This window comes from Drosophila guanche, unplaced genomic scaffold (assembly GCF_900245975.1).
Source record: "Drosophila guanche unplaced genomic scaffold, DGUA_6, whole genome shotgun sequence".
In the NCBI taxonomy this organism is placed as follows: Eukaryota; Metazoa; Arthropoda; class Insecta; order Diptera; family Drosophilidae; genus Drosophila; species Drosophila guanche.
The window spans coordinates 152,355-177,522 of record NW_022995759.1 but is presented as its reverse complement, the minus strand read 5'-3'; the positions used below and the strand labels follow the sequence as shown (position 1 = coordinate 177,522).

General features: G+C 34.9%; 2 protein-coding genes and 1 long non-coding RNA gene across 5 annotated transcripts; 1 reads left to right on the top strand and 2 right to left on the bottom strand.

Moving 5' to 3' along the window:
• Positions 1-2,198: 2,198 nt before the first annotated feature.
• LOC117590576 lies at positions 2,199-2,920 on the bottom strand. The gene is made up of 2 exons (XR_004574306.1): positions 2,339-2,920; positions 2,199-2,276 (listed from the first exon to the last, which is right to left on the bottom strand). It is a non-coding gene; the product is annotated as an uncharacterized LOC117590576 (long non-coding RNA).
• A 163-nt stretch (positions 2,921-3,083) lies between these two features.
• LOC117590573 (calsyntenin-1) lies at positions 3,084-12,505 on the bottom strand. 3 transcript variants are annotated; one of them, XM_034283316.1, is made up of 12 exons: positions 12,296-12,505; positions 11,560-11,728; positions 10,770-10,912; positions 10,215-10,715; positions 10,037-10,144; positions 8,865-9,908; positions 8,747-8,801; positions 6,463-7,017; positions 6,317-6,400; positions 6,107-6,237; positions 3,848-3,971; positions 3,084-3,794 (listed from the first exon to the last, which is right to left on the bottom strand). In XM_034283316.1, exons 2-12 carry the CDS (start codon positions 11,684-11,686, stop codon positions 3,721-3,723), a joined length of 2,946 nt encoding a protein of 981 aa, XP_034139207.1. In that variant the 5' UTR covers positions 11,687-11,728; positions 12,296-12,505; the 3' UTR covers positions 3,084-3,720. The 3 variants fall into 3 exon arrangements, with proteins under 3 accessions (XP_034139207.1, XP_034139205.1, XP_034139206.1); XM_034283314.1 differs by having other exon boundaries at positions 8,747-9,908; positions 11,560-11,727; XM_034283315.1 differs by having other exon boundaries at positions 8,747-9,908; positions 12,348-12,505.
• Positions 12,506-19,590: 7,085 nt separating this feature from the next.
• On the top strand, positions 19,591-24,753 carry LOC117590574. The gene is made up of 6 exons (XM_034283317.1): positions 19,591-19,714; positions 21,594-21,847; positions 21,917-22,033; positions 22,242-22,646; positions 22,725-23,166; positions 23,433-24,753. The coding sequence occupies exons 1-6, from the start codon at positions 19,694-19,696 to the stop codon at positions 23,700-23,702; spliced, it is 1,509 nt and encodes a 502-aa protein (XP_034139208.1). The 5' UTR covers positions 19,591-19,693; the 3' UTR covers positions 23,703-24,753.
• Positions 24,754-25,168: the final 415 nt, after the last annotated feature.

The window sequence follows — 25,168 nt, the reverse complement described above, 5'->3', positions numbered from 1 at the left end:
TCTTCAAAACTGTAGGTTTGCGAGGTTTTCGCCCTTTTGCGGGGGCGGAAGGGGGCGGGGCTAATTATACCCGGTACTCGGAAGAGTAAATAGGGTATATTGTATTTGTGGGGAATAACGGTTGTATGTGACGCACAGAAGGAAACGTTTCCGACCCCATAAAGTATATATATTCTTGATCAGCATCAACAGACGAGTCGATAGAGCCATGTCTGTCTGTCCGTCTGTCCGTCTTAGATGACAGATGAAAAAAAATTTTAAAATTTGACAAAACACCGCCGAGGTGCAAATGTACTATTGTCCCAATTACCAGTTTTGGTGGCTGTTTATGCCAAATTAGCTCAAGGGCTTGTGGCCGGGAGCAATTAGTATTTTGTATAAGTAAAATGAATTTGTAGCATTAAGATATTGAATTGTTGCATTTACGACATACATGTAATATGTGAATACGATAGAGAAAGAGGAAGAACATGCATTTAATAGGTGAATATCGAAATTTAAAAGAAGAAGAGATTAAATTGATTGTAATTCCGACTCGGTCGAACCGGCAGCACTTGGCTTTTTATTTCGAGATTTTGATTCCGAACTGGTTGCGAGGAGTTGCGGAAACAGTGGCCAAAAGCTAATTTTTAAAACCAAGACTCGGTTTTTAACGCGAGTGAACATCAAAGTTGCGTACCATAAATTTTCATAGATGGCGCCACTTTCGAAAAATCTGCTGTGAAACCTAGCGGTCATTATTGCAGAGAATGTGCAGGGAAAAAGTACCAATTTTATTGCTGTTTTAAATATCTCATAAATTGGAAAATACGATTAACTGATCCAATTTTTTTGATGCATTTTATTTAGTAGGCTTTTTACTACGTGTTCTGTAATGTGAACGATATCTAGTGGTTGGCGATATCTTCTACATCTAGATATAGTCCTGAGTGCCGGGTATAAAAGTTGTGACGCGTAAGAAGCGTCTTACACATCCTTTCTCGTTTTTGAAATACACTGGTTTCAGTGTGAGCATACAGCAGACCGGAGCCAATATTTGGTGGCTTATAGTCTCTTATAGTCTGTGAGAACTAGCCGACAAACAAGACAAACAGCTCTATCGACTCGGCTATTGATGCTGATGCTGATATATATACTTTATGGTGTCGGAAACGTTTCCTTCTGTGCGTTCCATACAACCGTTATTCGCACAAATACAATATACTCTATTTACTCTTCAAGTACCGGGATAAAAACACACATCACATGATTGAGAGAAAAAACTGAGAAAACTAATGAAAATTTGATTTATTGAGGAAACAGGTCGTAAAATATATTTCTTCAAATTCCTCTTTTGTCTCATAAACATCTAATTTGCTTCCTTAGTGGCAGTGACACAAAAAAATCTACCCGACTATGGTGGTTATTGATTTAATTTAATAAATTCTGCATAAGTGCTTTCCCTTGGTCTCTTGGCTGCTGTCGAAAGTGGGGGAAGGATATATCGAAAATATAATATAATACATGTATAATATGACTAAAAGAGCGTAGGCAGAGGCAAACAAATAATTTTAAGGAGTACATTAACTTTCGTACGCCATATCCACCAGATTACTTAATCTGGTTCAGATCGATTCAGATGGAACAAACCCCTTTCCGGTGTCCATTCTCCTCCGACAAACGTTGTATGGAAACAGAGGAGACATTCTCAAACTCAAATCAACAGGTCATCAGGTGAAAAAGAGGATAAAGGAAAAGTAAGTGCAAGAATTACTGTTAGAATATATCCAGATCCAGGTTCCTCTCTTTCCCCATCTCTCATGACAAAGCGTTTCGCCCTCCTCGCAATAACCAACAATTAAATTTCCTTTTGTGAGCAGCGATTGGAGAGAACAGACAGAGATAGAGAGAGAACGATGCCGCCATCAGCTCCGGGCACCCAGCGATCAGTTGAGCATCAGTTGGTGCGGTGTTTGATGTGATCACAAGAAAAATTTCGATTGTCATGAAACCCTTTGTTTAATGTTTTTATGGATTTTATTAATTTTGGTTTTATATATATATATATATATATTTTTAGTACATATGCACGTATGTTCTTATATGTAAATATTTATCTGTATATATTTGATAACATTTTGAATAAAATTACCTGTTTCATACACATTTTTTCTTGATCAGTGGCGATTGTATTTTATAGATTTTATACGCATCTAATATTTGTGTTTTTTTTAGCTTTATTTTATTTTTGTGTAGTTAAGCGTACATTTTTACAGATGTTTGTGAACCTATTGAACCTGCGAATGTTTAATACATTTTACTGGATTAGATAAGCTATTTAAAAAATATCTGTACTTACATTAGATTAACGTGAAGCATTTGTATGGAGCTGAGTTACAATGCAGATGCATATCTAATTGGCATGGACGAATATTAAGCTCTCAAACTGCACTGCCTCAATACTGGAAAAAGCATATGTGTATTTCAAATTTCGAATAGGGCTATGAATGATCGTGTGTTCTAAACTTTTTAATTTAACTTCTAATTGAATTATATGTTTAATGTTTTAACATGTTATAGAAAGAAAAACATTTCCGAGCTGTACAGTTCCTTAAGATGGCTTCATTGATAATAATCGAAAGTAAATATAATCTAATTGAATCTGTTCTAGAACGTCAAAATTGAACCTCTATCTCTCTGCGGTTTGTAAAATATAGTGAAGTTAATTTTAATTATATTTTCCAACCATATTTTTCTAATATGTTCGCTGGCATTCCTAGGTTTTCGTTACCATTTACATTTAATAAACTTCACATTACAACTCTACTCCATCATAACACTACATCAAAATATTTAAAAACCAACCTTAAAATAAATGTTTATTTAACGAATAACAATTTACAAAAAATTAATGGCAACGTTACAAAAAATAAATAATAAATAAATGCTTTTTGTAAAAATATGATGTTTAAAATATCCGGCTAAATACAACATTATATTTGAAACATCATTTCAATGCATGTCTAAGGTAGGAAAATTTAATTAAGTTTCTTATTTATCGGTAAGTTTCCTTATATATATATATATATATATTTTTTTTTTTTAGATTTATAATGATAACGTTAACAGCAAGTTGCAGCGGTTGTCATAAAATAATGAGTCTAGTGATTTGGCCTTTGATTTCCATCGCAGCATTTCATAATAAAATGGTAGCTCATGAACCTTAAATTATGGGGACGGAGAAACCTCCTTCTATGCATTCGATACCGAATGTGGTTACGGTTTATTAAGGCTTGTTTATTAATGTTACATCCTTTTGGGTATACAATCAAGGGTATACAAATCAAGCATTTAGGTCTTATTTAAATGGTATAGTTTTATGGTTTGCATATATTTATGGCCGATGCCTTTAGTATGGCTCTAGCAATGCTGGTTACATTTATAATTGTACTATTCCTTATTAATAATTTGTATTTGCGCCAACATAAATATAATATACTCGCTTCTTGCACACATCGATATCCATTGACTTAGTTTCTATACATACATGCATACATTTTTAGCACAAACAATATTCGATTGTTTGCTTATGAAAATAAATATACAAATGTATGTTTTTATGTACGCGTAAGTGAATTCACATAGTATAATCTAAAGAAGCTGTTAGATATTTGTTAATTCTGTATTTAAGATTTTAAAAGCACATTTATACATTTTAAATTCCATCATTCGAAATATCATTTAATTAGCTGTTGAAAATATATTGGTGTTGTCCCATTCCAGTTGATTGATATGAGAGAATCCATCTTTCAAAGCTAAAAAACAGAGGGGTAAGAAGTGTGCACTATATCAGTTAAAAATAATTTACCTTCGTCGTCTTCAGAATCAGAGTTCTCCGAGTCAGAGCTATCTTCAGAAACAGCGTATGTTTGCATTGGATTTATGGTTATAGTCAATGCAGAGTCATCCCAGATCAAGCCGTCATCAGCGATCTAAAACAAAATGTATGAAAAGAGGTATCCCAAGAAAACTATTTCCCTTAATAATTTGATTGGAATAATACAATCAAAATTCATTCTTTACAATTCTCTGCCTGTATCCTTTTTTTTAATAACCGGTTACATATGAATGTACCGGGCATAAAAGTTGTGACACTAACGAGTCGTGTCGCCTCCTCCTCTTTTATTTTTGATAACACAGATCTGGAACTTTTATTAACTCTCCGAAAAATACAATTGTCTGTGGCCATTAAGAGTTTAGACAGCGCGGCAGTAGCGGCGGATTGAGCCATTATGAGTGCGGATTGCTTAAGATTACAACTTTATCGTGACTGTTGAAGGGAACAGCTACGATGGGGTTTCGCCAAGCAGTATATGAATATACTGAACATACGGTGTATGAATATTTTAATATTGAGAAATCGGGACGGGGTTGGTTTAGCCACTGCAAATTAATTTCTTTATTGTGGCCATAATACTGATCCAATCGGATCCCAATTTGGTGATCTGATATATATGGGCATTCCCTACGAAATGGCGTTTTTAGTTTTCTTTTATCTTCATAATTGTAGATTTTGAGGTTTTCGCCCTTTTGCGGGGGCGGGGCTAATTTTTAAATACACTGGTTTCAGTGTGAGCATATAGCAGCCTGGATGCAAAATTTGGTGGCTCTAGCTCTTATAGTCTCTGATAACTAGCCGACAAACAAGACGGACAGACTGACGGTCGGACAGACAGACAGACAGACAGACATTTCTCTATCGACTCGTCTATTGATGCTGATCAAGAATATATATACTTTATGGGGTCGGAAGCGTTTCCTTCTGTGCGTTACATACAACCGTTATTCCCCACAAATACAATATACCCTATTTACTCTTGAGTACTGGGTATAATTAACCTTGCCTCCTTCCTTATCCACAGTTTTAAAGATAAAAGAAAACTAAAAACGCGATTCCGTAGGGAATAATCATATATATCAGATCACCGAATTGGGATAAGATTGAATCATTACTATAGACAGAATGAGGAAGTTTATTTGCAGTGGCTAAAGTGGCTAAACCCACCCCGTCCAGCAGCTTTTGTTGTTTTTTTCACATTCTCTCATTCACACTCTGCTTCTGCAGTGTGCGGCCTCTGCCTCTGCAGTGTGCGGCTCTACGGGAGGGGGGCGAGCGTTAAGAGTGTGTTGGCGTGAGAAGTTATCTAAATGTAGATGACAGATGTAAAAACAGATGACAGATGTATGTAAAATTTGACAAAAAACCGCTAAGGTACTGAGTACCGGGTATAAAAGTTGTGACGCGTAAGAAGAAGCGTCTCAATATATTTTATGTTCGTTCGGCAAACAACTCTTTTTTGAGTTCAAAATTTTAAGTTACATTTGTACCTGATCAATACGGACCAATACGGTTTTCTCCCTTTTTCGGGGGCGGAAGGGGTCGTGGCTCATTTTTGAAATACACTGGTTTCAGTGTGAGCATACAGCAGTCCGGAGCCAAAATTTGGTGGCTCTGGCTCTTATAGTCCCTGAGAACTAGCCGAGAAACAAGACGGACAGACAGACATGGCTCTATCGACTCGGCTATTGATGCTGATCAAGAATATATATACTTTATGTGGTCGGAAACGCTTCCTTCTGTGCGTTACATACAACCGTTATTCCCTACAAATACAATATACCCTATTTACTCTTCGAGTACCGAGTATAAAAAGAAGAAGCGACTCACACGTCCCTTCTCGTTTTAGCTGATTAGCTAAACTTATGTATTCAATTTTGTACCTATTTTTCCTTTATTTTTTATCCCTCTCCGAGATTGTGGGAACCGACCCTTATACTGCCTGAAATAAAATCGAACTGCGAAATCTCAATTGCCCAAAAAGGCAACGCAGCTCTTAATTTTGATAGAGAAAATCTAAAAATTATGAAGTACCTTACGTTGCAAACTTCTGCTCGTAGTCAAAAAGAAAATTCTTCCAAATTATGTATGTATTAGTTATAATTTGGAAGAATTTTTTTGACTATGAGCAGAAGTTTGCAAAGTACATAAGTTGAAGTACTTCATAATTTTTTTTTGATACAATATGACAATTTTTTTAATATGATAAAAGTTTAAAGATATTCAAACCTTTGGGCACGGCTGATGTCGATCCGTATATTTATGGTTATTTTTGATCCGAGCAATGGAAACTCCACAAAGTAAGATAACCAGAAAAACACAAATAAGAATTATCAGCATTGTTGGATGAGAGCCTTCAACTAAAACAAAAAATACCGTATTAGTACACACATTACAAATTATACGTTTTTTTTTAGTTATAGTTCGAAATTGACAAACCTTTGTGAACAATAGAGTGTATGTGTGGTTTCGGCTCCTGTATATCGTTGGTGTGTAAAAGTGAATATGAGAAGATTTTAGTATCTGAAACAGGAAAACGGTATTCATTTTTTGTATCACCATTTGTGACAAATTGTAATTCCTACCAGATGCCTGATTGACGTCTTCTTTTGTCACACCGCCATTCAGGAGATAAGCTGCTGCAGTATTGGGATTTCCAGCATTATTTACTTGCGACAAGGACGCTGGCTGTGGTGCATTTGTAGTCTTGGATAACGATTGTTTTGGATGAAGGACAGTCAGCGTAAGGGTGTACTCCGCACTTTTAAACTGAGAGCTAAGCTGGCCACAAGAAAGCTTAAACACCCGATTAAGATAATAAGCCGGCTTTTTGTTACTGTATATAAGGGAACGCAAAACATTCAGATAATTATGAATGCTGTCCATTCCCATCATTTCGACTCCATCCTTATTTATGTTGGTTTTTATATCCATTGTTGATGACAAAGATTCGTCACCATCTATTTGAATTTCTTCATGATCTGGATTTAAAGAGGGGAAAACAACCACGCTGCACGAATCTAAGTAGTCTTTTGCATTAATTTGTTTACTATTCTTAATTGACGTGGCAATGTGAATTTTATCCAAAATGTGAACTCCCAACTTTATTTCCTGATACGATACCAACTTATTAGAAGTCCCTGAAATGGATTAAATATATATGTAAATTGCGTTTTGGCCGATTATTTCTACGTAGCTATAAATGTTAACTTTTGCCCTAAATTATTACAAAGTTACTTAGGTTAGGTTAGCCTAGGCAGCCCTCAAGGCGACAATAATATGTCTCTTAATTACACCTTCCTTCAAGGAACCAAGCCAACTTTTTCTACCAAATATGCTTAGGCTTAGAAATAGTCTGAAATTATCTTTTTTTCAGAATTATTTTAAAAGAACATTGAAAAAACACAGTAAATACTTCTTTTCGATTAATTTTTTTTTAACTCAAATTAAAAAAAAATAATAATTTTTGCATTTGTAAGCTTAATATTTCCCAAACTGAAATGCATCAATTAACTTTTCAGAATGGCAATGTTCTTTACAACCAGATCTAAGTTACTTAAGTTTTGTATGAAAAACGAAACGCTACCCCTAAAAAAAGAATTTAAAAAAAATATCCGTTCTTTTTTGAATTTCTTAAAAAAAAAGTTCTGCCATAAAACCATACTTCATTAAAAAACGAGAAGGGACGTGTGAGACGCTTCTTACCCGGCACTCAGTACTACATCTGCACCTTACCGGTGTTTTGTCAAATTTTAAATTTTTTCTTCATCTGTCATCTACATCTACAACACTTCTTACACCAACACGCTCCTTTAGCTCGCCGCCCTTCACTAGACCCACACACTGCAGACAGAGGCAGAGGCAGCGCGCGCACACAAAAAAAAAAACAAATATGAACTGCGGGACGGGGTGGGTTTAGCCACTGCAAATTAATTTCTTCATTCTGGCTATAATAATGATCCAATCGGATCCCAATTTGGTGATCTGATAGATATGGTCATTCCCTACGGAAGGGCGTTTATAGTTTTCTTTTATCTTCAAAATTGTAGATTTGGGAGATTTTCGCCATTTTGCGGGGGCGGAAGGGGACGGGGCTAATTGTTTTAATTACACTGGTTTCAGTGTGAGCATACAGCAGTCCGGAGCCAAAATTTGGTGGCTCTATCTCTTATAGTCTCTGAGAACTAGCCGACAAACAAGACGGACAGACGGACGGACGGACAGACGGACGGACGGACAGACGGACGGACAGACGGACAGACAGACATGGCTCTATCGACTCGGCTATTGATGCTGATCAAGAATATATATACTTTATGGGGTCGAAAAAGCTTCCTTTTGTGCGTTACATACAACCGTTATTCACACAAATACAATATACTTTATTTAATTTTCGAGTACCGGTTATAATGACCCAAAGCGATCAGAAACAGTTGGTTTGGTTCCTTTTTTCAGGAAAAAAAGATTTTGAAATTTACTCGATTTTGTCGAGTAGTTTTATCAGTATGGCTACTTTAACAGACTGACCGGTACCCGGACTCTGTCAGTATATATGTACATACATATTTAAGTATAAGTTAGGAAATTAATTTCGTAATTTTTTGGCTATAATAATGATCCAATCTGATCGCTTTTAACAGCGTGATATCATAGTAGTCTTGATGATAAATTTGATTTCTGTTGCTTTTATAGTCTCTGACATCCAGGCGCTCAACCCCAAGAACGGACGGACAGACAGACAGACAAAAAAATACTATTCACATCATATATATATACATATATACCTGCGGTCATGACCTTGCGGTCAGTTGAGAGATACATATCAGTATTGTACAAAAAAAGGAAATATATGATAAAAATTGTACATACCAGTAATTGTGATTTTTCTTGTATACATTAGAACATCTTGATCTAGTCCATTCTTCTGGAATACCAATTTCATCTTTTTAACTTTGTTTTTTGAACGCGTATCCATTTTATCATTGACCGATGTCGATCCGACATTTATGCCAACTTGGCCTATAGGCTCGTTAACCATGATATAAGTTTCTATTGTCGGCAAACGAATTGAGCTATGATTATTACACATAAGCGATGTGCGAACTTCTATATTACGACGCCCTATAGTTGGATTTTGTTTGATATTGATGTACTGAATTTTACGCATCAGCTGCTCAATGTTATGCTTAGTCTGTGCTTCAATATAGATTTCGTTCATTTCTTCATTGGCCTGTATTTGAAAGTCCGATTCTGAAATCTTATTCTGACCAACTAATAAATCATTAGGCGACATGAGATGCTCCGCACAGGTTGTTCCACACTTAATGTCTTCCGTGGTAAGAATACCATAAAGAGCAATTTTCACCTCTGAAATATCTCCATTAAAGCCATGTTTTAAACGATTTTCCGAACTTTGATAGCAAGCCCCGACGGCTAAAGTTGTGTTTACTCCATGTGCAGCGTGCAGCGGCCAATCGTCAATTACCTCCGGATTACTGTGACTATCCTCAATGGAACTTTCGAATCGTATACCATCAATAAAAAGCTCAACCTTGCCGAATTGTTCAATATTGAGTACATAGTGATGCCATTCGTTGTCACAGACCTGAGGAATTTTCCAACGCCACTCGGCCGGACTGAATATGTTAAGATCTCCTTCATTAAAGTTCTTTCGGAGTAGAAGGATCAGCCGACAATTGCGAACAAAAAGTGCCATATGGTGCCGATTCATTTTGTGGTCATCAGCATTGCACAAAATGTGTTCCTTAACATGTTTGTTAGTTGAACTTTGACTGCTGTGTCTAAAAATCGTAAGAATGCTAAACGAACTCATTGAGAAATCGTAATGATCCACAATTGCATCAGGAACAACCACTCCAGCAGAGCCATCAAAATGATATATAGGTTCTGCACCTTCATCGTAGTTTAAATCCTTTGTCCACTCTGCATCTTGGGGTAAAAGATCTTTCATGGTTAGGCTTGATGTGCAGTTGGATATATCACGATCGCACCCAAATGATATGTGCTTCGTCTACATAAAGAACAAAAATAAGTTTTAAACAGAGGTATAAAATGCACTCTGGACGAAAAACGAGTAAGAGTACTTGATTTAATTTGTATGTAATTACATCAAATGCAGACCATTTTAAATAAACGAACCTTAAGTGCTATAGATGCGTGTATGCTTAGGTCTTCATTGTTGCACGAAATGTCACACAAATCTAGGCGGGTATTAGGGAATAATTGTAGGCTCTCAGTGCTGCCGGACTAGTAATGGAAAAGAGTTTAATAAGAAAATAAATGTAAGTTCTGGACACAATTATATATATGAACTTACGGTGTAATCAATTCGCTCTGGTATACCAATAAATTTTGCTTCACACACACGACGCACTTTTATACTGACCATGATAGCCGCTGATTCTTTCATCGCACAATCAAAGGCAACTACAGATAGAATGTGGTTATGGGAAGCTTTATGAGAAAGGGGTTCAGTATTTTTTACTGAGCCTTCATTATCAATAGCAAAAGGTTCATCGTTGTTAAGTATTTCATATTTGCAGACGTCTCCAAAAAGAGGGGTGCAGTCCTTGTCGGAAGCTTCGACGCGTATGATTTCATTGTACAGTCGCCCCTCATCTACTTCTGTTACATATGATTGCTCTAGAAATGTAGGAGCATACTCATTAATATCGATAACAGTTATATGAACATTAGCCGTATTCGATGGCGTTCCGTCGCAATATATAGCTATGATTTCAAAGTGATAACTTTTCCGTTTCTCGCAATTTAGTGTACGACGTGCCTTTAAAATTCCTAAATTATTGACTAATTGAATCTGAAATTAAAGTTAACAGTCAGGTTGGTATGTGTTAAATCACATTAAACTCACCTCAAATGGTATCTCATGATATGGCTTTTTAAGAATTCGAAAGTTACAAATTTTTTCTTCATCGACTTTAATTAACGGTGTTATTTCTACAAGAGTTTCGTTTTCCCGAATAAGTCCATGATAGGACTTTTCAAGAATATTTTCTGAAATAGCCAGACAAATACATTGGGATATGTATATTTATTTATGTACATATATATCTACATATAACTTAGATTGAATGATATTTCAGATATACATATTTGGACGATCACATGCAAAGATCACCATACAATCAAGTGGCCCATTCGACACTAAGCCGGATCCCAGGCAGAAACGCAGCGCTCCTCCCCTATCGCATGCCGCTAGATAAGTATAACTGAATTTAGGTGCGTAACGCAGAGAAGGAAGCCTATAATAAAATATATATATTATTGATCAGCATCAATAGTCGATAGAGCCCTGCCTGCCTTTCCGTCTGGTTTGCCGCCCAGTTATCAGAGACTGTAAGAGGTAGCTCAACCAATATCACAGCATATGCAAAAATTTAGTTACTGTAGCTCACATAGTCTCTGAGTACTCGGGTACTCAGTACTCTGAGTACAAGACAGAAGAACGGACAGACAGGCATAGACTCGGTTATTGATGCTGATCAAGAATATATTTATATGTATGTATGTACATATACTTTATAGGGTCAGAATATTTTCCTTCTGTGCGTTGTGATTTTCCTTCGACATTGCTTTGAACAGATATGTATATATATATAATTACTATTTACATATTATTACGTATGGTATATTATACAGACCTCGTTGTGTTAGATATTCATCCTCGTTTTCATTTGAAGTCACAAGCCCCGTGGCAAAGAAAGAAGCAAGTACTGCACATAGCATTACTCCTATGTAGATGCATTCAAATGCTTTGTGTAAAGGCATGGCTAAAGAGTTTTATAGATATCCTATCAAATAAACTTTTTTCTGAAACAGTAAATAACAAAATTCTTGTGGATTCAGGATTCATATTTATACATATGTATGTATATTCAAGATTGATATAATAGACTATGTCACATAACACAGAACCGTTACTTGCGCATTACTTTATATGTATGGATGTATATATACATATATGAACATATGTACATGCACAAGAAGTCAGGTGAAAATGATTGCATGTACATACATGTCATATCATGCAAATATACATCCAAACAGCAAATGTATGTACATATTTATGTTTTCATATACATAAGTATATGTACATGCATATACATACATATGTATGTGAACACATAAATTCAATCACAGCAAAAACATGTATTTATATCTTTATGTTATGTCAGTATGTTGTCTATTCATGAGATACACATTTTGTAAAAGATTTATTTCGATAAAATTACAATAAGTTTGAATACATTAAAAGCTGATTTTTCTATTATAACAAATTACGTTACAGCGTTTGCTGTTGTTGATATTTTAACTTCCGCATTCAAAATAAGTTGTTCTGTTCGTAAATATGTACATATCAGACAAAATCCATCTCACCACACACAAAAAATTGAAAAATCAATATTAATAGTTCAACGTTGTCGATTACTTTTGTTTGAGTATATCTTGAAAGTAAGAGAAAGCTGGCTTATGGATGTGCAACTGCAATTATAATTATGACTTTTTCAAACTCTATCCTGGTAATGTTTATCCGACATTTTAAAATAAGCCTTGAAGGAATATTTTGTCGACAAAATTAGGGATGATATGCTGGCTGGCTTTTTTGGAAAAGAGTACTCAGATCCGAAAAAAAACCGATTAATACTGTAAGAGCAACTGACGGTATTTCCTGGGAACGAGGGAAACAATTTTAATTTTCCACCTCTCATGGGTCTTTATAGCCCATTACTCAGACGCGCTAAGAGTATAATGCGACAAAAAATTACATTGCATGCTACTTGGGAGCACTGTTTTGTGTTTGTTTACAATATGAAATGAAAATTAAAAATTAAAATTTTGTTCGGAAGCAGGCAGGAGTGTGCCAAGTATTAGATTACTAAATTATAATAGCCACATTATCCGTTTTCGTTCGACTGCATTAATAAGTTTTACATCGTATTCATTTAATGATATTTTCAAGCCATCTAGCGCTTGTTGGATTGCTTAATTTCTCGTGTCTTGATTCTGCCGACACAAGATAAACTAAACCAATTCTATCTTCCGCTAACTTTCTGGTATATTTTGTGCTGATCTGCATTTTCTGTCGAACAAAAAACAGGGTTGATTTTAATTTTTTGTATCGGAAAATCATCGCTGATTCTGTCGCAAGAATATCTTGCGCGTCTGACTACTGGGCTTGAGATCCACAAAAAGGGGAACGCTAGAAAAATCAGGTATGATATTTGTATTGAACCGATAAAAAATCTTGCCGAGCGCAAACTGCTTTGGCGATTGCAAGCAAGGCATTACTCAGATAGAAAAGGAAAATTAAAAGAAAATTATTAGAATTTAATGAGAATATATTACATTTATTGGCATTTATAATTTGATTAATTTCGTAGAACGCCAGTAGCTTCGTTGTTGGCAAGACATTTTTAAGTTTTATTAGCTTTCGGGCTGCAGAAGTTCTTCTTAGACATATGTATATTTGAAAGTTTTCAAGGAACACTGATGCCCTTTGAGTTATATTTTCCAACTGCATAATGTGAAAAGGATATTGCTATACGTGTTTCCACACATATGAATATAATTTATAATACTCACATCAATAGAAAAACGACTCTTCCTGTTTCTTTCCCGCAGGTACTGACTAACCCAATGTTGGGTATGGGGATATGGGTAGCCACTCTAAATAATTTCTTAATTTTGTCTGTAGTAAGGATCCAATTTACTCCCAATTTGGTGATCTTATGGATATAGCTATTTTCTACGGAATCGCTTTTCTTTGTTTTGTTGCCATTTGCTATTGCAGAAGGGGTGAAAATTTGAAATGCACTTGTAACAGTGTGAGCATACAGCCACCTGTAGGAAAAATTCGGGGAAAGATAGTCTCTGAGATCCAGGCGCTCAACAAGACGGATGGACAGAGGGACGGACGGACAGACACACATGGCTGTATCGATTCGGTTATTGATGCTGATCAAGAATATAAATACTTTATGGAGTCGGAAATGCTTCCTTCTGTGCCCTTTATACATCCAATTTTGTGCACAAATACAATAGCACAGCCGACTGAGAAGTGTTAGCGTATGGAACGCAGGTTTCACCCCTGGTCACAGTCTGTAGCTGGCAAAATAAATTATATATAACATAATTATAATATAATATATTAATAAAAATATTAAGCTTTTAAATGCAAAAATTATGGTTTATGTGAGTTTGTTTTTAGGCAATTTTGACTTAAAAACTCAGCAAAAGTTCGATTTTGTCTAGTAGTGTTATTAATCAGCATCAATAGCCGAGTCTGTCTGTCCACCAAATTTTGCATACAGGTGGCTGGGATATCACACTGTTACAGATTTATTTCCAAACTTGGCCTCTCCGCCACCACAAGATCGAAGGTAATGACCATATCCATTAGATCACCCAATTAAAATCAGGTGGCTCCACCACCCCGTCCTAGTGCCTCATGCAGTGTTGGCCGGACAAGTGATGTAAATGTAAATGACAGACGTAGAGAAAATGTAAAACTGGCAATATCCAGTTCCAAAAAACCACTAAGTGCAGATACATATACTGACTAAGCTATACTATTAAACTTGTGACGCGTACGAAGCGTCTCACAAACGCCATACCCGTTTATAATATTTTTATGGTTTTATGTTTATTTTTTATGGAGTTGAATTTATTATTTCATTATTTTTTTTTCGTTTTCAATCGCAACAGCGAAATTGGATGGTCGCACGACCAGGTACTTCAGTGTATGTTGGGGAAATATAAAAGAAAAACCATATATTTCACTTCTAATTTTGAACTCTACAAATAATTGCTTGTCGTACGGACACCAAAAGAAGAATGATCACTTCATTAATATTATTATTATTAATATTATTATTATTAAAACGCTTCGTCACAACAGTCAGCATAGTGTTTATTTCTCGATTTTAACATTTTACATATTACATTTTTTCTATGTATATCTGTTATCTACATCTCTTCACTTTTCCAGTCTACACATAATATCTGATAAACTCCAACAAATTCAAAATGATGTGAATGATCTTAAAGGCGCAAACGCACGAAATCATGATATACAACGCTGCAACATCATCAGGATGAATTGAAGATGGATCAGTTACATTATGTTACCCGCGTTGTTGGACTTATATTAATCCTCAATACACATATACTTGTAACAGTAAACCGCTGATTGCAAAAACAAATCAATCCATGTTGATGAGCCATCTCAACGAAAATTTGCAACTTATGGATACCAAGAATGTATCTAATTCGGTTACAGTACATATATACATAGAAAACATATGAAAAGGTGAAAAGCACGTCAGTCTAAGACAAAGCCATTGTTAATGTTTAAAAGCAGCTGGTAAAATTAAATATTAATTGTAATTATAGAAAATAGGGTAATACCATTCTATAGGTTGGCCAGCAACAAATTGTCAAATAACGTAACATCCCATTCCCACCCACGTAACTTTTAATACCATTTTTTTTGGTTGACCTTTTTAGTTTTAACCCTATTTTGCAATCAACCCAATATAGATAAGTCATGAAAATCAAGCTATATTGTGGAAAATTTAATGATGATTTATAAACTATAGCTTTAGCGCTGAAAACCCTAACTAGCTAATAATATTAAATAGAACATCAAAGTTGCTAAAAAGGAAATAAGATGTACGGTATATTTGCGGTATATTTTTAAAATGAGAAGGCATATTTTAGTATCTTTTTGAGGGTCGTGCGGTATATTTGATCGCTAAATCCGCGGTCACACTGTTTACAATTCAAATTGGATGTTTTGTTCAAGCGTACGGTCGGAAAAGTCGTTGCAAGGTACATTACAGAATATTTAAATTGCAAAACAAGTTAATAATTGTGAAGAATATTTAAATAAAGTGAAATATGCTTACATATGTACATACATGTTGCATATTATTTTAATTATCTGTATACACATTTAATTCCAGTGTCTTCATATACAGATTTCCATTCATACATATGTATGTATGTATCCTGTAGCTAGCAGGTTGTTTTCGCAAAATACCTTTTGCGCATGATTTTATTACGTTCATGTGTGTACATACCTTTAAATATCAAGATATTCTATAAATTTCATTCATAAAATTAGCCAGATACAGAAACACACATTCAGATACACATATGTATTACTTCGATAGGATTCGATTTGCTAGATCTCGGGAGAGTACAACGCCATAGAATGGATTCCATAAAGTAACAGTTTATATTTATTATTAACAACCTAATTTAAAATACGTTTGTCAGCCTTTGCCGACAACAACGCTTGTATGATTTTTTCTTCTCTCGTTTCCTCTAGCTAAACAGAGCAACGCCACGATATCTCTGAAGTATTATCTGTATACAATAAAACGTTAACAGAGTTTTAAACTACTTTTTGAGTAGGGGTGAATAATTTCAAACTCGTTGAAAGAACTGATAATCCCAGTTTTTATAGTAACTTCTGTAAAATCATAGTATGTACACACATGTGTCCATAAGTGCCTAAAATTGCGTTCAACGTAAATAAGGACTGATACTTGGCTGCTGCTGCAAATACTTGCTAAACTTTACAGCAGGGCTCGCCACACGTTCACGCGCCGTTTTTGTGTTTGTGTGCGCAGACAGCACGCAAAACGGAACATTGCAATACATGAGCGACAGTGTCTCGCCAGAGCCTTTTCCTATGCACAATAGAAAGGGCTGTGCCGAGCTCTGCTCTACAGTTATAAATTATACTTTAGTTATAAAATCTTGTAAATGGAATGTAAACATCTTGTAAAATAGCGTGATTTACGACTTGAACGCGCAGTCACAGTGCCCTGCCGACGCAAATAAAAATGTATTTTTAAGCGGGCTATATGACATTTTGGTCCGATTTTAATTAAATCTTACTTCACAAATATACAAAGAAATAAACAGCAGATTTAAATTGTCAAGACAATTTGAAAAAAATGCAATATGCTTTACAAGTTTTAATCCTAAGCGTTTGTTAATATTTCATATTACACAGTATGATATAATGGCCCCTTCCTTGTCCATTTCAACTGACTTACATATGTATACATACATTCACAATTCAAACCCAAAACTGGTCAGAATCAGGCGAACATTAGTAAATAAACATATCATACAAACAAGAAACATAACACGTATGAATGTATGTATCTTTTTAGCAAGACGGAGACTGATATCCAAACCGGAAAAGTAATATAGCTATTCTTTTCACTATTAGTCATATTCTTTAACTAAATTTAATCCTTAATGACATATTTTTCGATGATTTTTCGGGTTTCTTACAACAGGATGATAAAAATTATATACTTTTTTAGTTTGGGGATGGAGAAGTACGACTATGAAACTTGGCGTTGTCATAAACATAACCATCCAGAGTATATACGCCACATAATAGATGCAATGGGACAGTGGTTGGAGAAGTGCAACTTACTATTTATGAGTAATTGTAAGATTGGAAAATCCCATAAATACCGGAAAAAGTAATTAAACTTTTAAAGCGGACATTTGCACATTTTCAATGCACTGTTACTAATATCTTCGAGCCACACAGCACTTGCACTGTTAAACGCACATACAAATTTTGCTCGTTACATTTATATTTATGTACATATGAATTTAGGTTAATTCCTTTAAGGCAATATAAATACATATAAAAGATAGACAGGAAATTTTGAGACCAAGTGAACATTTTCGACTGATTGGTGAGGAGGAGAGCTTTTCTATCGTTTTTTTCTTTTTACGTACTTACATATGTATGTATTTTTTGTATTCTTTACAGCTGTGTTTGATCATGTTTGAACATCATCACATAAATTCTGTTTAAAATTTTGGAATCAAAACAGGCAAACAAAACAAAATTTAATAAATATGTAAATTTTTTTAGTTTAATAGTTATAATTATAAGCATACATTTAATAGTTTTGTAGTGGATGTCTAGGTGTCTTAGATGGAAGAGCTCCTAAAACCCATTAAGATAAATATTCTTTTTAGCTGCATCAATCTGCTTTCAGATAAACAAATAGCTACCTCTGAAAAAACAAAAACAAAAAAACAGACTTTAAAAATTCGTTAAAAAAAAGTTCTAAGGTAGAATAAAAACATAATTTACTAAACAAATTTAATGCCTGAACTATTAGAAATAGTCGGTTTGGTTCCTTTAGGAAAAAAAGTTCGTTTTTGTCGAGTAGTGTAATTTGTGGAGTGCCTAGGTTAAAAGCTGGAGTTTTTAAGTGTTTAGATGCTCTCTGATGTTTTTAAAACGTCACTTGTCTGGAACTCTATAGATTCTGAAGGTGGTCTTACGTGGTATCACAAATGAATTAGTGGCACTTTCTACGGCACTGCGGACTCCTAGCAATTTTGTGCATTTCACTGGACTATTAGATTTATCACACTTCCATGCATTTATTTTCGATTCGTTATCAAGGGTATCTTTGTTCTATGAGCTTCTACTCATCTACATATAATCTATGGACTGAAATTGAAATGGATTATTTTTTGGCATACATTTTTATACCCGGTATTCTAAAAGTAAATAAGGTATATTGTATTTGTGTACAAAGTGGATGTATGTAACGCACAGAAGGAAACGTTTCCGACCCCATATATTCTTGATCAGCATCAAAAGCCGAGTCGATCGAGCCATGTCTGTCTGTCCGTCCCCGCAAAGGGCGAAAACCTCCCAAACCTACAATTTTGAAGATAAAAAAAACTAAAAACGCCATTCCGTAGGGAATTGCGTGGGAAGTGATGTAGATGTAGATTACAGATGAAGAAAATATATACAATTTTAAAAAACCGCTATGGTACAGATGTAGTTGAGTGCCAGGTATACAAGTTGAGACGTGTAAGAAGCGTATCGTCCCTTCTCGTTTTTCTTTTTCAAATTACTTACTGACCCATCACGGCTATCCTTATAATCAGGTTGATGCTTTTTGACTTTCTCGCTGACGCAACGGATCCGTGATAATTTTGGCATGCAAGACGGTTATAATCGTGGCACATTCTTTGTATACGTGCTTCAGTAAAGCTAACCCTTTTGTTTTCATCGAAGAATCAAATGCATTTCAGCAGAAATGTGCATGTAAAAACCTGGTTGTTCGTCTTTCCGCTGGGTCCGCACGCATTTGATTGATAGATTCTTGGGATGCCTTCAAAGCGATTTGTGCGACTCGAGTAGAAACCAAATGGAAGGTTCTTCGTGAAATGGCAGTCAAGCCATTTGGGACAAGTTCAACCACAAACACCGTGACAGACATGTTTATGTTCTTACCTCTTCATAGATATTAAGTACAGTAGAATCTGACAAATTAGAACGCCCACAAATTCGAGTTTCAGATATTAGACGAGGAAATATAAATATTATTCAATGAATTCTTAAATTTGTATATCACCTGAGAAATTCTACTGTAATTAATATATTTTATTATTATGTTATTATATTTTTTAATATTAACGTGTGTAAAATGGCACAATGCACACATATCTTAAATTTAACACGTCAACTCAGTACTGGTGTAACTTACTTTATACGGCATTTCAAAATTTAACAATTTTAGAGCTATTTGCATGCTATAATAACAGAAAATTTCAAATTGCGTTCATATTCTGATATGAATTACTATTTTTCTCCAATTCAATAGATACAACTAAATATTTAAATACATATCAATCCGATGCAAAATCGAACTCAGTTGAAGTCTGATATTATAATATCTTTCGGATTTTAAAAGAGACATTACTAAGATGCATTGTAACCGGCTCTTGGTGCGTATTAAATTATATATTTTCTTCAATATTTAAGGTAAAATAACATATACAGCAAAATAACTTTTTTCTTTGAGATATTTTGTTAAAGCAATGGTTCTAATGAAGGGTTTTAAAACTATTATATCAACTTTGAGGCTTAATTCAACTTATCCGAGAAGGATGGTATGCTTTGATGGCTTTAGTTGGAAATATTTGGAAGGAAAATAGCACCAGTTTCATAAAAGCTAAAAAACGTCAAATTTTACAAAAATTTCCACAATTGTTCAGTACTATAGTTTACTTTAATTGTATTCAAAGGTTAATAATTTGTTTGAAAGTTTTTGGCAGCAAAAAAAGGCTGAGAGTTCTGTCATAAAATGTAACCCTATTTTGGCGTCTTTCCTGAGGGACTCATCTCCACAAATCTGGCAGGACCCCCAAATATTAAGCTTTTTCTTTGATTTCGTATAAGAAACATATTCTTTAACTGTTCCTAAAAGATTTTCTCCATAGTTTATATCTGCGGACTGAGCGAGAGAAAACATTGCATAAAAGTCACTGTTTTAAAACCCCTTACAGCTCTCTATTGCTCTCTCTGTTTTGGGTAATTTCCCTGATGAGAAGACACAACTCAGCGGCATTTTCTATTGCATATAAGGCATTGTTTTATTATATAATAACAAGGCCATGTTGAATCATCATCGATTCCAGCACGGGTACTTTACCACCTCCATAATACGAAAGGAATGCACATACCATGATTCTTCTCTCAGCATGGTTATTAGATCTAAGTATGTGTCAAAGGGTTGTGTTTTTTATTTGGTAGTCGTTTTACATAAGATCTAACGTTTCTAAATCACAAAAAAAAAATTTGGCTCCCTCTAAGTAAATATATCCATATTTATTTGGGCCAAGTCCAGTGTTTTTTCTACCTTGTATTAACTTTGCCCCATGGTGTCTTTGCTAAACTGGATTTTTTCTCAGACTTCGAAAACTTAATTTATATTCTTTTAAGCTAAATCTAGCTTTGCTTATTTTCGGAAATTTGTATACCCGATACTCGAAGAGTATTTGTGCGAATAACGGTTGTATGTAACGCGCAGAAGGAAACGTTTCCGACCCCATAAAGTATATATATTCTTGATCAGCATCAATAGCCGAGTCGATAGAGACATGATTGTCTGTCCGTCCGTCAGTCCGTCCGTCTTGTTGAGCGCCTGGATCTCAGAAACCATAAAAGCTAGAGCCACCAAATTTTGCATCCAGAATTTTGTATGCTCACACTGTTACAAGTGTATTTAACAAATGAGCCCCGCCCCCGCAAAAGGGCGGAAACCTCCCAAACCTACAATTTTGAAGATAAAAGAAAACGAAAAACGCCATTCCGTAGGGAATGACCATATCTATCAGATCACCAAATTGGATATTGCGCCAATTCTTTCACGAGTTTCTTGTTGGATACATGTTTTAAAGCAATGCTAATCATTTTAGATGAGGAACCTACTATTTTCCTCACATACGGATAGGTATCTTCTTTTGGAGTTAAAGTTTTGATCAATTTTTTACGCACCAAATGCCATGACTTTGCTGTGACCGCTAGCGACACGCAACTTCGGGGAAACCAAACCCTAGCATTTGAAAGTCCATCTATCTTCACGTCACCTCTAGCCCCAGACAGGATTCTAAGAAAACTCCGGACCTTAGCTTTGAGTTAGCATTACCGTTGCGCAGATCAATACACAGTTCATAGCTAAGGCAGCTAAAAAATAATATTAAATGCTTGAGAAATAGTATAGAGCTTTAACTGTAGAAATAATATGCACCTGCCTTTCTATCAGTTGACCATTGGTCGATAAAACTACAAAGTGGACTAAAACCTATAAATTTAACCTTGCAGATGAAGTATATACAAATTGATATATTGGTGATCCTGATAAGCCTAAAACATGGAAATGGAAACTACATAGGTGGACGTGGTCGCGAATATCCTTCGCAGAGAAATGGGAATAATAACAACGGGATCAAAAGTGAAGATACGTCAGACTTAGTGAGTTCCGGCGGAGTGAGGGAGGTCGGGGAAGTGTTTGTACCAAAAACATTTTCGCTGAGCTCACAAGAGCCAACATGCGAACAGCTTCGTGCCATGTGGATGTAAGTTAAATTGACAGAAACTCAACTTCTGACAATCGAAATTGCTTACCTTGCACGTACATACAACAGATTTTCAAAAAGGCAATCTCGAGCTGCGGAAATTACAAACGAAATACCAACATATCGTGATCCCTTTACATATAATGTTTGGGATCCCCTTTATTCAAATTCACGAGTTCTGGGATCGTAAGTACTTATCTTACTAATAAAAAACTCATATTTCAACAAAAAAATATTTTCAATTGGTGAGCTGTTTTCATTTATTTACACTAGATGTATTTAATTTTTTCACTTATCGGATATGTTTTCTTCAGTTAATTTAACTTAGTAGACATGGTAACTTAAATATGCAATACGAAGCTGATTTTTCTTGTTTTTATCAATCAAAAATTAGAATTCGGATGGGTGCAAGAGAACGTGCACGGTCCCCTGTGTTTGGTCGTGTCGTAAGCCGAGAACCTATTACACCGCAACGTATGACCTTTGAGCAGCGTCAGCGATTTGTAGACTTCGGATCAAGTGGCAGTAGCAGTCCAGTCCAACCTCGATTCTATGGGGCTGAAGGGCGTCAGCAAAATGCAGGCACACGTAGGTCAAGTAAAAATAGATACATGGGAGTTCCCAACGTTACAGGAGCTAGTTTGAATGGAAACCAAAACTCAGTTGCTGTACAGGGCAGCTTTCAGAAACTTAAAGAGCTAATATGGACGGAACGTGCTAAGGAGCTAACGCAGCAACGGCGAGATGAGGAGTTAGCGGCACGAGCAGCCGCTCTTAAAGAAATTGCTAACGGTCAAAAGTAAGAACCAAATCGCAGTACTAAATCGAACTTTTGCAATTGGGTTAATTCTTTTAATGCAATTTTTTGTTCTAACAGCATTCAGTCGTCTTACAAGCCCCAACCCATTAGTCCCTCTGATTCTATTCTAATGGATGAAAATCGAAGTCCAGACGGAGGCAGCTACCAATATAGCAACAATAATCGCATGTCAATTTTAAGCGGGCAACCCCTTGAAAACAACAAAAATAATAAAAACGAACATAGACATCGCGTCCGAGCAACCACACGTCGAATTGGTAATACTAATGTCGCTCTGTACAATGGTAATGCTAGACAAGCCCATAAGGAAACCGATAGTACTTTCCCTGGAAATTATGCTACAGCTCAATCAGGCCGCGGATCCCGCATCCAAATCCCTGCTACAAGCTTATTTTCAAGTGATTTACCAGATAGAGATCATTCTGTTATTGGAATTCCAAGGACCTACCCTGTTCGACCGTCCCACTTCAGAGAACGAAATCGGTCCTTGCTAAAAGAGGTAAATCGTCAATTCAACTTAGTTTAAATAAATGTTTTTCTTTATGGTAAAAAAAAAACATTTCTAAATTACTTTAAATAAAATAAAATAACTAAAACTATGGGGATGTTGGTCGTCTGACATTAAACTTAGCCTACTGTTTTGTCTGTCTCTCGCCTCCCAAAATGAAGTCTTCCAGCCGGCCCAGCCGGTTAGATTAGCACTTGGAATTTCGATATTCTGAGGCTTTAAAAAAAGTTGTACTTATACCTTAACCTATTTCTAAGCAAACACCCAATGAGCACTTCCAACGTTTTATACGAGGATTGATGACATGGCCATTGAAAAGCTCACCACCTACAGAACTACAAAAAGATCAAATAGACTCCAATGGAAACAATATTAACCAAGTGGATTTACTCGGCCTTCACTCTAAGTCTAGTTATGTCAACTATTTATCTGACTTAGTGAATGACATTCAGTTACAATTCTTAACCCAACAAATACAGAAAAGTGAACCATTTCAAAACGAATTCTCCGAATACGTCAGTTATTAGTGAAAAAACTTAGCAATTTAATTTCGAACTTAACTTACATATGTATGTATATCGAATATGCACACTATTTACGAATCTTTTTTTTATTGTATTTAATTAAAGTTCCTTATGGTTAGCATTAACTAGAAAAAAAACCTATCATTATGTTTAAATTTATTCTAAAATTGTGTAATTGTAGTTTGTTATCAGTACACAACATCATTAAGTTAAAATCGTAGACTTACCAACAAATCCTTGTTTAGTTTAATCATACTCATATTTCTTTACGTCAACAAACAAATCTTCAGATATGCATAAATATTAATCATGCAAAGTGTGCATTGAAAAGTATAGTCAATTTGAGTAAAATAGTGAGATAATGCACAACATCAAGCGAATTTAAGTTTTATTTGTTTTTTCTTATGTTCGTACATTTATATGTATGTATGTACATACATACATATGTATATTATTGATGTCCATGCATATGAACGGATAAATATACATACATACATACATACCTACTATCTTGTATACAATAAGAGGATGAGGTTTGGAAATAGCCAAATGCTTCCAACACAAAACAATCAACACTCATACAGTATAGTTATGATGGCATTAAGGCAGAGTCCAGGGCTTATCATATCATCAAGTTGCTTACAATCATAAACATGTAAAGAGCCAAATTAAAATATAACATTAGTGACTCACACCGAAGTACCTACATGAGGATAATACAAAACAAAAACTTTACTAATTAGTTGTGGAAAACATATCACGATATATAAAAAACAAAAAGACAAACTTTTTTGAAAATTATAAAAAATATATTTCATGTAAGAAAATGCGTTGACTACAAAACCTACAATCAGCATTATAACGTAACATTTAAAAGGCTTGACAGGAAAATAATCATAATTATGCGAACAAAATCATACCCAATTATTATATTTCTATATGTACATACATATGACAAATGACACATTGACACTTATGTAACATATCGGACTTTACAAACACATTCTTTCAATTGGAAGATGCCTATTATTTCAATGGATATTTAGTCACATAAGCAACGTACACATGTATGTATGTATGTACTTATATTTTGTACCGTGACTTGTAAAATAGTAATTAAATACCAAAATGTTAAATTAAATAATAATATAAAAATATACGTTATTTGGGTCACGAAACCCAATTTATTTGCGTTATGGTAAAAAAATGCTTGTATATAACCACTTATACTCATTAAAAATACGTAAGCATGTTTTATACATACATACATGCTTTTATTGATACTGACAATAAATTAAGTTGTGAGTTCCGTGACAATAATTAAATAATTTTAACAGAAATTATACAATTATAAATCAAAATAAATATATTTTTGAATGTCAGCAATAAAATCCGTATTGCCCTTCAAAAAAGTTTAATTGTCTACGCATGGTTGCTGTTTTTAAAATCAAAATTAACCGAATTAATAA